Source organism: Vipera berus, assembly GCF_964194415.1.
Source record: "Vipera berus genome assembly, chromosome: 2".
Taxonomy (NCBI): Eukaryota; Metazoa; Chordata; class Lepidosauria; order Squamata; family Viperidae; genus Vipera; species Vipera berus.
In genome coordinates, this window is record NC_138203.1 from 100,360,344 (window position 1) to 100,373,722 (window position 13,379).

Below are 13,379 nucleotides of genomic sequence, written 5' to 3' on the forward strand. Positions count from 1 at the left end.
AATGGATGGGCTAAATAGACAGAACTCTACCTTCCTACAAAACAGCTACCTTCATTGTAGAAGATTTTGCTGGCTGCCAATTTCTGATAAGACTTAAAGTGCTAAAATCTCGTGCTGGTGCAGCACATTTCTTTATCTCTTTCACTTTTACAGCTTGCATCTGCATGAGGCCGTTAGTGGAATCTCTAGATTCCCTTTGTTATCACTAATTTGCTTTAATAATGGATTACTGAAAAAGCTCTAGAGTAGAAATTTCAGTGAGTGACTTTGGGCCATTTCCCCCCTTTCTCAGACCAGCCTACTTCATAAGGTTGTTGTTGTGGAAGGGAAAAAAGTGTCCTATACGTGCCTTAATCTCCAGAAGGAAAGGCACAGTATAAATCTAGGAACAGCAAAAAAAAAAGCTATCAACCACACGTTCAAATGTTGCATGAAACCAAAGCCAGAGTTGCTTCCATAGTGAGATGAGTGGCCTATAAAGTTAATAAATAATAAAACCAAATCAACATCCTGATTTATTCAAGGTGGGAACCCCACTAGCAACATACAAATTCACACTAGCCTGCTATTCATTCATTCAATTTATTTGGCCGCCTACTTGCTATAGGTAGCTAACTAGCAATAAAAACATAGTATAGAAAGAAAAGGGACGCGGTGGCTCAGTGGGTTAGGACGCTGAGCTTGTCGATCAGAAGGTCGGCAGTTTGGCAGGTCGAATCCCGAGTGCCGCGTAACAGAGTGAGCACCTGTTACTCGTCCCAGCTTCTGCCCACCTAGCAGTTCGAAAGTACATAAAAATGCAAGTAGAAAAATAGGGACCACTACGGTGGGAAGGTAACAGCGTTCCGTGCGCCTTTGGCGTCTAGTCATTCCGACCACATGACCACGGAGACGTCCTCGGACAAGCGCTGGCTCTTCGGCTTTGAAACGGAGATGAGCACCGGCCCCTAGAGTCGGAAACGACTAGCACGCATGTGCGGGGGAACCTTTACCTTTACCTTATAGAAAGTAAAAAAAAATTCTCCAAAAGGGCACTGTATCTTTCCATGCAGGAGTTCCACGTTGCTGTTCCTTGGCACCTGGCATTTCAGGCCGTGCAATTGGTTCAGTGGATAGCGCAGCCTTTGTCTGCACAGAAAATGGAGATAAGACTTCATTGTGAAGAGCACTGGTCATCACAATCTTTTCTATAACTAGCCTGCATTCCCATTTTACAGACTGGAGGTAGATCAATGAGAAGCTGACTGGGCTAAAGCAGTAGTGGAGCTAAAAGTTGACATTTTGGCCATGTGGACTTAAATGCCTTTAAGTAGTGATTTGTCTTTTTAGATTCTCTCTTCATTCCTTTAAATAAGCGATTTGAAGGTCTTGAAAGTCTATTTTCGTACATCTGGCTAAAGAATGTGTACAAATATAATAAAGGTATGCCAGACAGCAGTTCAGTCCTGCAAATCTTATTTCCTAGCAGGTGTTGTCGTTCTCACCTTGCTAATTTCAAGGTGTGCTGATTTCTGTCTGCAAAGCCCAGAAATCAACCACGCAGTAGCAGAAAAGAAGCAGAAAAGAAGAGGAGGAATTAATGTGAAGGAATAAAACAGCACCTGTTACTATGATCCTGAAACAGCAAAAGGTTGAACATGAGCAAACATGTTCCAATTCTGGAAAAAATATTATTCTGGACTGAAGACCTGAAAGTGTAGTTTAGGCAGATGCCTCGTTCGCTAATAAACCGACAACTATACGGAGCAAACATTTTAGTACGTGACTGGGTTTGTGGCATCCACATTCCAGCAGGTTCATCAGCCCCTGGATTAAAAATCTGATCCTGGTTACAGGTGCTCCTCCAACTGCAGGACCGCCCTTCGCGTGCACACAACGACAACCGAAGGCTGGAAAAGATAATCGCGCAAACCAACTTCGCCACCACAGATTGGCCTTCGGGCGGGGAGCATCTCCTCCACGACCCTCCGCCGTAGGAGGCGACCGGGAGTCCCGGGGGGGCCTCTCACAAGCGCAACCAGACAGCCGCGTCCTCTTGTCGGAGCGTGGAAACTCCTCGCTTTCCAACGGCAAGGAAGCCGACGGCCTGCCAGGAGGAGGAGGAAAGCGCAGCCGCCCTCCTCGCTCTCACCGCGGAGAAGAGGGGCGGGGACATCTCGGCGCGCAGGCCCCTCCCCACCGGTGCGTGCCGAGCGTAGGGCCCAGCTACCTTCGGCCGGCGGGCGGGCGGGCAGGAGCCGAGACCAGCGCGAGCGGACGCGCTAGGCAGCAGCCGCCACCGCGGACGGGGAGTCTTTTTTCAGGCGCTGGCTACGGCCGTCCGGGCAGGGCCGCCGGGGAGGAGCCGAAAGGCGGCGGAGGAGGAGCCGCCGCAGCCCCAGCCCTGCGTGCGTCAGGTCCTGCGGGCAACTCGGCAAAGTTCAGGGAAGGCAGGCAAGCGGCGCCTTTGAGGCGAGAGAAGAGGCGAGCCCAGCCCAGCCCGGAGCGAGGTCGGGGGGGGCTTTCTCAGTCCTCGCCGGGAAGAGTGCGAAGGCATCTGCCGGGCAAAAGTTTCTGGCGGGGCCGGGAAACGGAGGGCTGAAGCGAAGAAGCGGCTCCCATGGAGGGACGGGAGCTGCAGGAACAGCCGCCCGAGCCGGAGGGACGCCAAGGCGTGCAGCCGTGAAGCGGGGGCGCCCGGTTCTTCGGTCTCCATGGGCGCGGGCGGCGTGCTTTAGGAGGCAGGCGGGCGGGCGCCCGCCTCGGTGCCGTCATGGCCAAATGGCTGAACAAGTACTTTAGCCTGGGCAATAACAAGACCAAGAGCCCTCCGCAACCGCCCCGGCCGGACTATCGGGACAAACGGAACGGCACGGCGGGAGCGGGCGGCGGAGGGCATCACAACCACAACCACCATCATCACCACCACCACCACCACACGTCGCCGTGCTTCCCCCGCCACGACACCAGCGACCTGCTTCGCGCCTACCGCGCGCAAAAGGAGCGCGACTTCGAGGACCCTTACAGCGGGCCGGGCTCGTCGCTGCGCAAACTGAGGGCGCTCTGCCGCGCCGAGTATTGCACGCCGGAGGAGCTGCTGGTGGAGTCGGCCGGTCCCAAGCCCTTCTCGTCCTCGTCCTGCTGCGGCGGCGGCGGCGGAGGAGGCAGCGGCGGGAGCAGCGCCGCCGCCTCCGCCTCCGCCTCCACCCCTTCGACGGCCTCGGCTTCGCCTCAGCTCTTCCGCAGCCACAGCGAACGCCGGGCTGCCACCCCGCCCGACTCCGCGTCGGTCAAGTACATTTCCCCCAAGCACCGGCTAATCAAAATAGAAAGCGGCGAAGGTGGTAAGGGCGGCAGCGGCGTTCCCGTCACCTGGAGCCCGCCGGGAATTGGCGGAGCCGGACAGAAGAAGCTCAACAAGTGTAGCGAACAAGGGGAAGGCGGCGGTGGCGGCAGCGTCTCTTTAACCAAGAAGGAGAAAGTAAGTGACCCCCCCCCTCCTCTACCACCTACTCCCGTGTTTGAAAACGGGGTAAGGGAAGGACAAGCCTTTCTGTCTGGTTCTCACGTGCAGGGCGAATTTGCTGATTTTGCCACCTCCGAGGTTCGTTCTCGGAGGCATAAGGGAGGATTTCAGCCCACGCACTGGATGGCGGTGCAATTGTTGATTAATGCTTGGCTGCGTGAACTTTTAATTATATTTGAGAACCCTAGGAAACTTCGTGGTGTTTTGCTTACGTTAAGTGGCTGATTCACACACTTGCCTGATCTTCGCGTTCAGACTGTCACATCTCTCCGCTGAAGTGTTTATAATGCAGCCTTTTATTAGTGTCTGGATGAGCAAACTGCTGTTCAGGAGCATTATTCTAAAAGTGCTGTGAAAGTTCTTTCTGTGACATTAAATCTGTTTACGCTTAGTTGAGAAGCCTTCCCCCTCCCCATTAAATTTTTGGCATATCTATGTGATAGCCAGTTAGGCGTAATGGTTAAGGCATCAGACTGGACTTCGGGAAATCTGAGTTCTAGTCCTGCCTTAAACAGACAGACAGACAGCTGGATTATCTTGGGCCAGTCTCTCACACACGCTCAGCCCCAAGAAGCAGGCAATGGCAAATTACATTTAAAATTCTTGCAAAGAAAACAGCAGGGACTTGTTCAGGCAATCATCAGGAGTCAATAATGACTCCAAAATGAAATATGTGGACTTCAGGATTTAACCTAAACTCTAGAACGGGTCCCCAACCCCCACTCTGTGGACCAGTACCGGGCTGTGGCATGCCAGCAACTGGTCCACACAAACAAGCCAAGCCCCATCCTTGAGATGCAGGCAGCACACAAAACCACTCGCCCTCCGGTCCGCGGAAAAACCTCTCTCCACGGAACTGGTCCCTGGTGCCCAAAAGGTTGGGGACCTCTGCTCTAGAGTATGCATATTTGGTTTGATAGGCAGTAAGCTAGGAAAGACTACCGTAGTGATAAGTTTCAGCACACTGGATGAAAAAGACAGATGGAGAATAGGCTGTGAACTAGTTAGGGCCAGCTATTGCAGAATTGGTAATTGCTTGAATCAACTGCCTTTTGTATGCAAAACTGCATGAGGGAGCCAACAACAGTCCTTTCTTGGTGGAGATGTGGACTCCTGAAAAGTGTTTGTGTGTATGTGTTCATTTGGACTTTGCCCTTATTGTATTCAAGGAGTGGAGGGCATGCTGCTAAGTACGGGCTTATCCCACAGTATTCACATCCCCATTGTTGTATAAGTTATGTCAAGAGACAGTGGCTGGATCAGGAGGTCTTCCTAAGCAAATCTGCTATGCTGGATCTACTTCTGTCTAGAAAAAAATGTGCATGTATGAGTGAACTTTGTCAACTGTGGTTAGACGGAGGTTTGTGCTATACTTACAGAGCCTGAATATGAACCTATTTCTTATTGGAGAACCATTGGTTAAATCTAATTTTCTGGCCTCACGTTTTCTCCTTTAATATGCATTATACTGTTGCCTGAACTAATAAATTGTGAGATGTCAATATGGATCTATTGAAAAAGTCTTCTTTCTCATATGGATGCTCTCTTCATTTGTTCCTCATAGAAGAGAATACTTTCAAGTATTTTTTTTCTCTTTTTGCTGGGGAAATAACAATGCTTCTAAGAGGCATCTTCTGAGAGGCAGTAGGTGAACTCTTGAACCAAACTTCAGACATTTTAGACATTACAGCTCCTTCTCTTCTTTTGATGGACGCACTCTATCTTGCTGTGCTGTCTTTAGACAAGCCAGTTACAATTGGTTATGCTTGGTTTTAGAACTTTCTATCCATTCTCATATCCTGTGAAGTGCTGGGACCCTAATTCCCTATCTGAAATATTACAAGTAGGCACCATTCACATTTTTAGGGTTTTCTGGTATATAAGAACAAATTGCTTGGTGACTCAGCTGCTTTATATCTGGCCAGCTGAGTGTCCACATGACTTGTTGCAATTGTGGTAAGAGTACGCAACAGATAGTGGTTGTATTTTCAGATCTCTAAAAGAGAAAAGAAACTTTAATCCCTCAGATAAAGCACTAGGGAAACAGGGCTTGTTTATACTGCAATAACCTGAGTCATATGAGTGCTTGAGTCACTGTGGATGCTATGTAAAGGGGCTTTTTTTAAAGGAGCAAGCGTTCAAGCATTTGCAGAGTCAAACTGCTGTTGCATGGTTTTTAATTTTTTTATATAAAATGCTTGTGTCAGCAGTTTTTTTGGAAAAGTAAAAATATGTTTTAATCCATTGGATCTTAACTGTAACTTTTATATGTAATATGTTACAATACAGTATCCAAAACATTTCAAAATTAGCATATACATACATATATATGTATACATATCCATGAAGCTCCATGTTAGAACAAATATATATATATTTGGAGAAGATCATCTTGCAGATAATCCTGAAATGAAGGCAGATTTCATCACTGCTTGACCAAAATTCAAAGAACAGTTTTAAGCCAAGACCTCTGCATATCCATTCTTTTACAACATTTATTTCTACAAAAAGACATTCTGCCTTCAGGGGAACACTTTCCACATAGGCCCAAATGGAGAGGCATTGTTGCTGCATGTCTGCTATGGGTTACTGCAGAGTTGCCCTGAGGATTTTGGAAAAGGTTCTTTGACTTGTGCTCTGTTCTTTCCAGCCGCTGGTCAACCTGTTGACCAAGAGAAGCCCTTCTATATTGGGCTCTCTTATGAGTGGCACTGTAACAAGTACAAATGTAATTTTATGTTTAATTTAATTTTAACTTAAGACTACAGAAAATGAGAAGAATTCTGTTCAATTAATGTTTATTAAAAGTTTTTACATAGCTAAAAGACAAATACAGACGTATATAAAGAAAAGAAAGAAAAAAAGAGGAAAAATACAGTTAAAGAAAGAGAAGATAGTTAAAGAAGCCACTTGCGGGCCCAATTGGCAAGAGAAAGCTCAGGACCATATTGGTTGGAAACATGCAGAAGAGGCCATCCTGCAGTGGATAGACAATGGCTAAAATGATGATGATGATGACAAGCTCATTATCCTTGCCCCTGCTTAACATTACAATAATACTTTCAGCTCCTCATTCAGTCTTTTTTCAATTGTCAGATTCAGAAAACATCAACCACCGTTTCACATTTTCCCATTTTCAGAAAATTAGAGCAAAATTCCTCACCATTTACCCATGACTCTGTCTGAAAGCCATAACTATGTTACATGTTACGTTAGATGTTCTGGTACAGCTAATGTTTTTAAGGTATTTAGTTTTTATTTATTTATTTATCTGTTTCTGGAGGAAACTGATTATCTGGACCCATACCAATCGGGCTTCAGGACCGGGTACAGCACGGAGACGGCATTGGTTGCGCTGGTGAATGATCTCTGCCGGGCTCGGGACAGGGGTTGTTCCTCTGTCCTAGTCCTATTAGACCTCACAGCGGCTTTTGATACCATCGACCATGGTATCCTACTGCGGCGTCTCAGGGGGTTGGGAGTGGGGGGCACTGTTTTACAGTGGTTCTCCTCCTACCTCCTGGGCCGCTCGGTGTTGACGGGAGGGCAGAGGTCCGCCCCGAGGCCTCTCGTTTGTGGAGTTCCTCAGGGGTCGGTCCTCTCTCCCCTCTTGTTCAACATCTATATGAAGCCGCTGGGTGAGCTCATTTGTGGTTTCGGGGTGGGGTATCATCAGTATGCTGATGATACCCAGCTTTTTCTTTCCACCCTGAACCAACACAGTGATGCCCTCGACGTGATGTACCATTGCCTGGAGGTGGTCCGGGTTTGGATGGGGAGAAACAGGCTTCGTCTCAATCCTGCCAAGACTGAGTGGCTGTGCATACCGGCATCTCAGACTAACCAATCTTTTCCATCGTTAACTATGGGGGGTGAGGTGTTACCCCCCGTTGATAGGGCCCGCAACTTGGGCGTCCTCCCGGATTCACGGCTCAGTTTGGAAGATCATATAGGAGCCGTGGCCAGGGGGGCTTTTGCCCAGGTTCGCCTGATGCGCCAGTTACAGCCCTGTCTGGACCGAAATGCCCTACGCACAGTCACCCATGCGCTCGTGACCTCCCGGCTAGACTACTGCAATGCTCTCTACATGGGGCTGCCCCTGAGGACCACTCGGAGACTTCAGCTGGTGCAGAATGCAGCCGCGCGAGTTGTGATGGGAGTCTCCCGATACTCCCATGTAACACCTCTTCTCCGCGAGCTGCATTGGCTTCCATTTGCCCTCCGGGTGAGATTCAAGGTGCTGGTGATGACCTATAAAGCCCTAAATGGCATGGGCCCAGATTATCTAAGGGAGCACCTGCTGCCAGCGTCAATTTCCCATCGTCCTGTGCGCTCCCACAGAGAGGGCCTCCTCAGGGTACCACCGGTCAAGGATTGCCGACGGGCGATCCCCAGGGGGAGGGTGTTCTCTGTGGGCGCGCCTGCCCTATGGACTCAACTGCCAATGGAACTCCGGACTGCCCCCGACCTTCGTTCATTTCGCCGGGACCTAAAAACCTGGCTCTTTGAGCTATCTGGTCTGGACTGAGGGGTTTAATGTTTTTAAATTGTGATTTTAATTTTTGCGGCTAGACTTAATTTAATTTAATTTTATATTGTATTGTTTTTAAATTTTGCCTTGTAAACCGCCCTGAGTCCTTTGGGAGTAGGGCAGTATATAAACCAAATAATTAATAAATAAATAAATAAATAAATAAATAAATAAATAAATAAATAAATAAATAAATTTACTTGGTAGATTTATCTTCGGCTTTTCTTCCAGTATCTTAAGTACATAGTACTCCCTTCCCCAATTATTTTGCCCAAAAGCCTAACCTGTAAGGTAATTTGGGCTGGAATACTTCAGAGAGGAAGTAATTCAAGGTCACTCAATGAGCTTTAATGATTGAAGGTGATCCTGAACCTGGATCTCCTAACAACACTTTTAACCTCTACATCCCATTAGCCGTCTTCACAGTCCAGTATCTTAGTGCAGATTGCTCCTTTGCTTTTTTAATTCATATAGACGTCATGTGTAAAAATGATCCTCCTCTCCTTTATTTAATGGGGCAAAAAATTGTTTGGATCTGGATGCATGAAATATTTTTGTTGTGGTCTTGCTTGAAATTACATATCTAAATGAATGAGATCAGCAGATTGTATGAGTATCCAAAAGAAATAATTGAGCTGAATGAAATATTGCCAGAAGTCTAACTCTTCCTCCTGTTCCTGCATTGGTATTGTCTTGTTTTGTTTCTTACTAGTCACTCATATGTGACCACTGGGTTTCCAAACAACCCTCTTCTATAACTGCCTACTGCAAAGGATATATTAGAGCAGATGAACAAGTTGTCTTTTATTTATGCTTATTTTTCTTTTGGGAAACCATTATGAACTAATTCCTGATATGCTTCCATTGAATTCTGTATAGCACCACCTGAAAAAACAGGAGACTGTACCATCAACTTATCAAGACCCCTATTCTTTGTGTGTGTGTGGGGGGGGGAATTGTCATATAATCCCAGTGGGGCCTAGTACAAGGGATGATAATTGTGTAAGTCTCTGAATTGTGGTTCTCAAAAGCAACGGAGACAGTTATCTGAGACAGTACTGATATTTCATGATTCCACTTTTGATCAAGACTGGTACATAGACACTCTGAAAGACGATGCATGTGTTAATCTGTCTTATTTAGAATGAGGTGATGGTCCAAGGTAATTCTGGTTTTGATTTCTCTGGTTTCTAATAAGCAGTTGGAAATTGGTCTTTTCTCAGCCGTGTGAGACTTTTTTTAAAGGGATCAATTGGAGTCATTTGGAAGAGGCAGCTGCTATTTTCCATCATGTGTTTTTTTAAGAACAAAGAACATTTAGGCTCTTAGGTTTTTCAGAAAGATTCAGGTAGATGTAAGTGTGTGGACTGTGTACATAGTTCCTTAATTATATCCAGAATATGAGATAAATAAAGTACAGAGAAACAGATGGTGATAAGACTGATAGAAATACATGGAAATAGGAGAAGGGGGGGGGGAATTCACAGGGGTAAGACAGAGATCAAAGTTTAAAGGGCTATTAACAGTTGCAACATATTTACACTTCTGAGCTTTTCAGTGCAAAAAGGCAGTATCAGAGCAAGCGAATGCTGGAGGCATAAATAGGAAAAAAACCTTCTTTGCTCAGAAATACTTTTACATAATTACCAAATGTTGAAATCACTTCTAGGTCTGTAACTTTCGTGTCAAACTTGTACCCTGTAGGGTTTGGAGACCTTGCCTAAGCTGTGAGTTCAATGTTCTTGGCATATTAAGGAAAAAAAAATAGGTAGAGTGAGAAGCAATTTTCCTTAATAAGAATTGTCAATCGAAAATGGTGATTTTGAACCCTAGAAACACTAGTGTTCTGTAGAAGACTGCTATGACTTATTCAATAAGATATTGTAAAAAGAAATATTGCAGTACTTACTGCATTGTCTTCAACACTGCTCTTATTTATTTTCATGGAGATTTCCATTGGCCTGTCTCAGATATCTTTTAAATTCCATAGCAGATTACCTAACCATATGTTATCAGGACTGAAGTTTTCAGAAACTCTTCACCCTGCATTTTTTGTGTTATAAACACTGGAAATGGTAATTAGATGTGGGACTGCTGGCAGAAAAAAGTATTATTTTTTAAGGGGATAGACATATTGATATGTATTTAAATGCACATTCTTTCTTACACTTTCTGACTCCTAAATTGAAAACAGCTTCATATTTTTAAGTACAGGTAGTTCTTGACTTACAACGAAAATTGAGTTCAAAATTTCTGTTGCTAAGTGAAACATTTGTTAAGTGCGTTTTGCTCCATTTTATGACCCTTCTTGCTACAGTTCTTAAGTGAATCTCTGAAGTTGTTAAATTAGTTACACAGTTGTTAAGGGAATCTGGCTTCCCCGTTTGCTTGTCCAAAGGTTGCAAAAGGGGATCACATGATCCCAGGACACTGCAACCATCATAAATATGAGTCAGTTGCCAAGCCTCTGAATTTTTATCACGTGCCCATGGGGATGCCGCAAAGATCATAAGCATGGAAAACAGTGGTCACTTTTGTCAGTGCCGTTGTAACTTTGAACAGTCAGTAAATGAACTGTTGTAAGTCAAGGACTACCTGTATTATGATGCCATGCACCATTTATCAGCTTAGTTCTTATTCTACCAAAGCTTCTGAATATGTAGCGTTCACACAGAACACATTGCAGTAGGTTAGTTGTGATATAGCCCAGGTTTGGAAAACTGTTTCCAGATTACATCAGCTCAGTAATGCTGAGTAATTTAGTAATTTAGTGCAGAAGTGTTTGCAGATGGCACAGCTATATTTTCTGCAGAGAATAGAACACAGAGAACACAGTTATGTTTTCTTCCTTAGAACAGCTTAATTCCAATCTGCAAATCTACTGATCAATGACACAAGGTTGAAATAAATGGGGGGGGCAGCAGGGATTGAGGTTGTGCTTGCTGCTGTGTGGACATACTGTAGGAATATATTTTTGTAGGAGCCGGGGGAAGAGTCAAATGGGGACTTAATCTAGAATCCCTATGTGGGCACAAGGGGGCAAAGCCCAACCCCTCTTCCTTGAATGCTACTGAACATTATCTAGTCTCACCTAGCTCCAAACCATTAGTCTGAGAAGTTCCTGTGTATGGTCTTGAGCAATAAAACAACTAATTGAATTCTTCAAGTGTGGGTCTAGTTGTTTGCACCTGACAATTTTCAGCTTGTTCACCTTTAGCCTGTTCCTTGGCATTTAGTGACATGCAGCAGTAGAGTTAAATGATGACAGCATTTTGATGTACTTCACTGCTAAGTGTCATATAATTTTCAGTGAATTCACATAAATAAGAAAAAAATGCAACAGTCATAAATAGAACTCTAAGATGCATTTGTGCCACTTCAAGTCAACAGTAACCCCTAGCCCCTTGTTGGCGAACCTATGGCATGCATGCCACAGGTGGCACGCAGAGCCCTCTCTGTGGGCACACGCACAGTCCTAGGCCTTCAGCTGGGTTTTATAAAACCTTTTCGCTTTAGGTCTCTGCCGCTGTGTGCAAAAAAAAAGGTTCAATCAATCAATTTCAACTTCTCGTGGGGGAAAAAAATCTCACAAAGTTGGAATTGATTGATTGAACTTTTTAGTCTCACCCAGTCTGCCGTTACCACTGCAGCCATGCCCACCGAATGGGCCATGCCCACCCAATTGGCCACACCCACCCACTAGGCCATGCCCACCCGGCACCCAACAATACATAAGTGGGTTTTGGGTTGCAGTTTGGACACTCGGTCTCTAAAAGGTTTGCCATCACTGCCCTAGCCTTTCTTCTAGACTCACTCAACAGAACTAGCATTCCAGTGCCAAAATCAGGCAAACTGGGGGGAGGGGGGGTTCCCAGTGTCATGTTATAGATATTAAAAGCTGCTGAGAAAGTCAGAAGTACTAATGAGGTTCATGCAGTTCTTATGTGGTCCTTCATCTAAAGTCTTATTGATTCCACCATTTTACTGAAATCCTGAACTGAAATAGGACCATATAATCCCAAGTATCCTCTAGCTGCATCTTCAGAAGTCAGCAAACAACTAAACTAACACATTTAATCCAAATCTTGATTCAGTAATTAAAAGTAACTCTTTCATTGGTAAAAAGCAGTGGGTAATAATATCACTACAGGTAGTCCTCAACTTAAAACAATTAATTTAGTGCCCATTCGAAATTACAGTGGCGGTGAAAAAGGACATGACTGTTTTTCACACTTAGGGCCTTTGTGCCATCCCCCTGATCATGTGATAAAAATTCATTTGTCAGTCACTTGGTAACTGACTCATATTTATGACAACTGCAATGTCTCGGGGTCAGGTGATCACCTTTTGCAACCACCTTACACGCAAAATCACTGGGGAAGCCAGATTCACTTAAGAACTGGGTTACTAATTTAACAGTTGCAGTGGTTTACTTAACAATTGTGGCAACAAAGGTTGTAAAATGGTGCAAAAGTCACTTAACTGTTTCACTTAGCAACAGAACCTTTGAGCTCAATTGTGGTTGTAAGGGAAGGACAACCTATAATTGTCATTTATGAATGTGTGCTAAATTTTTCTTACAGCAGCAGTCCCCAACCATTTTGGCACCAGGAACCAGTTTCGTGGAAGATAATTTTTCCATGGATCAGGGAGGAGGTTTTGATTTTGCTCACTCACCCGCCACTCTCCTCCAACCGTATGGCCCAGTTCCTAACAGTCCACAGACTGGTACTGGCCGATGGCCCAATGCTTGGAGACCCTCTGCTATAAAGGATTATTGTTATTTCTTCTGAAATACAAATTGAAGAGTCAGATTGAGAGAAAGAAGCTTCTTTAAAACCAGGTCATGAGCCCACGTTCATGTTACACAGTATGCTCATCTAGTAGTGGATTATAATTCACATTGTTCCCACCCAGCATGACCATACTGTAGAACTATAGTCCAAAAATTCAGAGCAGATTCTTTGGGATAAGACTGCTACTATACAACTCCATCTGACACCCATTAAAATGTGTTGGGCTATGATTTTCATCATTCCAAAGCAAATGGAGATCAGTGCAGGAGAGTAAGGATTCTGAAAGAATGAAACAAAATGTACTGGGATCTTTTGTGCAAACCACCCTCCAAGGTCCCCTGTTGAAGATGGTGGGAGTAGTAGGTTGAGAAAAAAAACTTCTTTCACAAACTTACCAGCATCGGGCAATGAAGGACAAAGTCTATTGTGTGTAATCTTCCTTTAAATGAATGGGAAGTAAACAAGAACATACTTTAATGCCTTTTATCTCTTCTATCTAATGGAACCTGAGTACAGAAGGAGTGTCCCTGTAGCGCACGGAGTAAAT

The 13,379-nt window shown here is 45.0% G+C and overlaps 1 protein-coding gene across 1 annotated transcript in view; it reads left to right on the forward strand.

The window, feature by feature from the left end:
- Window positions 1-1,016: 1,016 nt before the first annotated feature.
- Window positions 1,017-13,379, forward strand: part of SHB (SH2 domain containing adaptor protein B) — a 167,333-nt gene continuing 154,970 nt past the window's right edge. Inside the window, 3 exon segments of the mRNA XM_081317792.1 lie at window positions 1,017-2,851; window positions 2,854-2,918; window positions 2,920-3,460. Coding sequence (XP_081173918.1) covers window positions 2,753-2,851; window positions 2,854-2,918; window positions 2,920-3,460 — 705 coding nt within the window. The 5' untranslated portion in view covers window positions 1,017-2,752.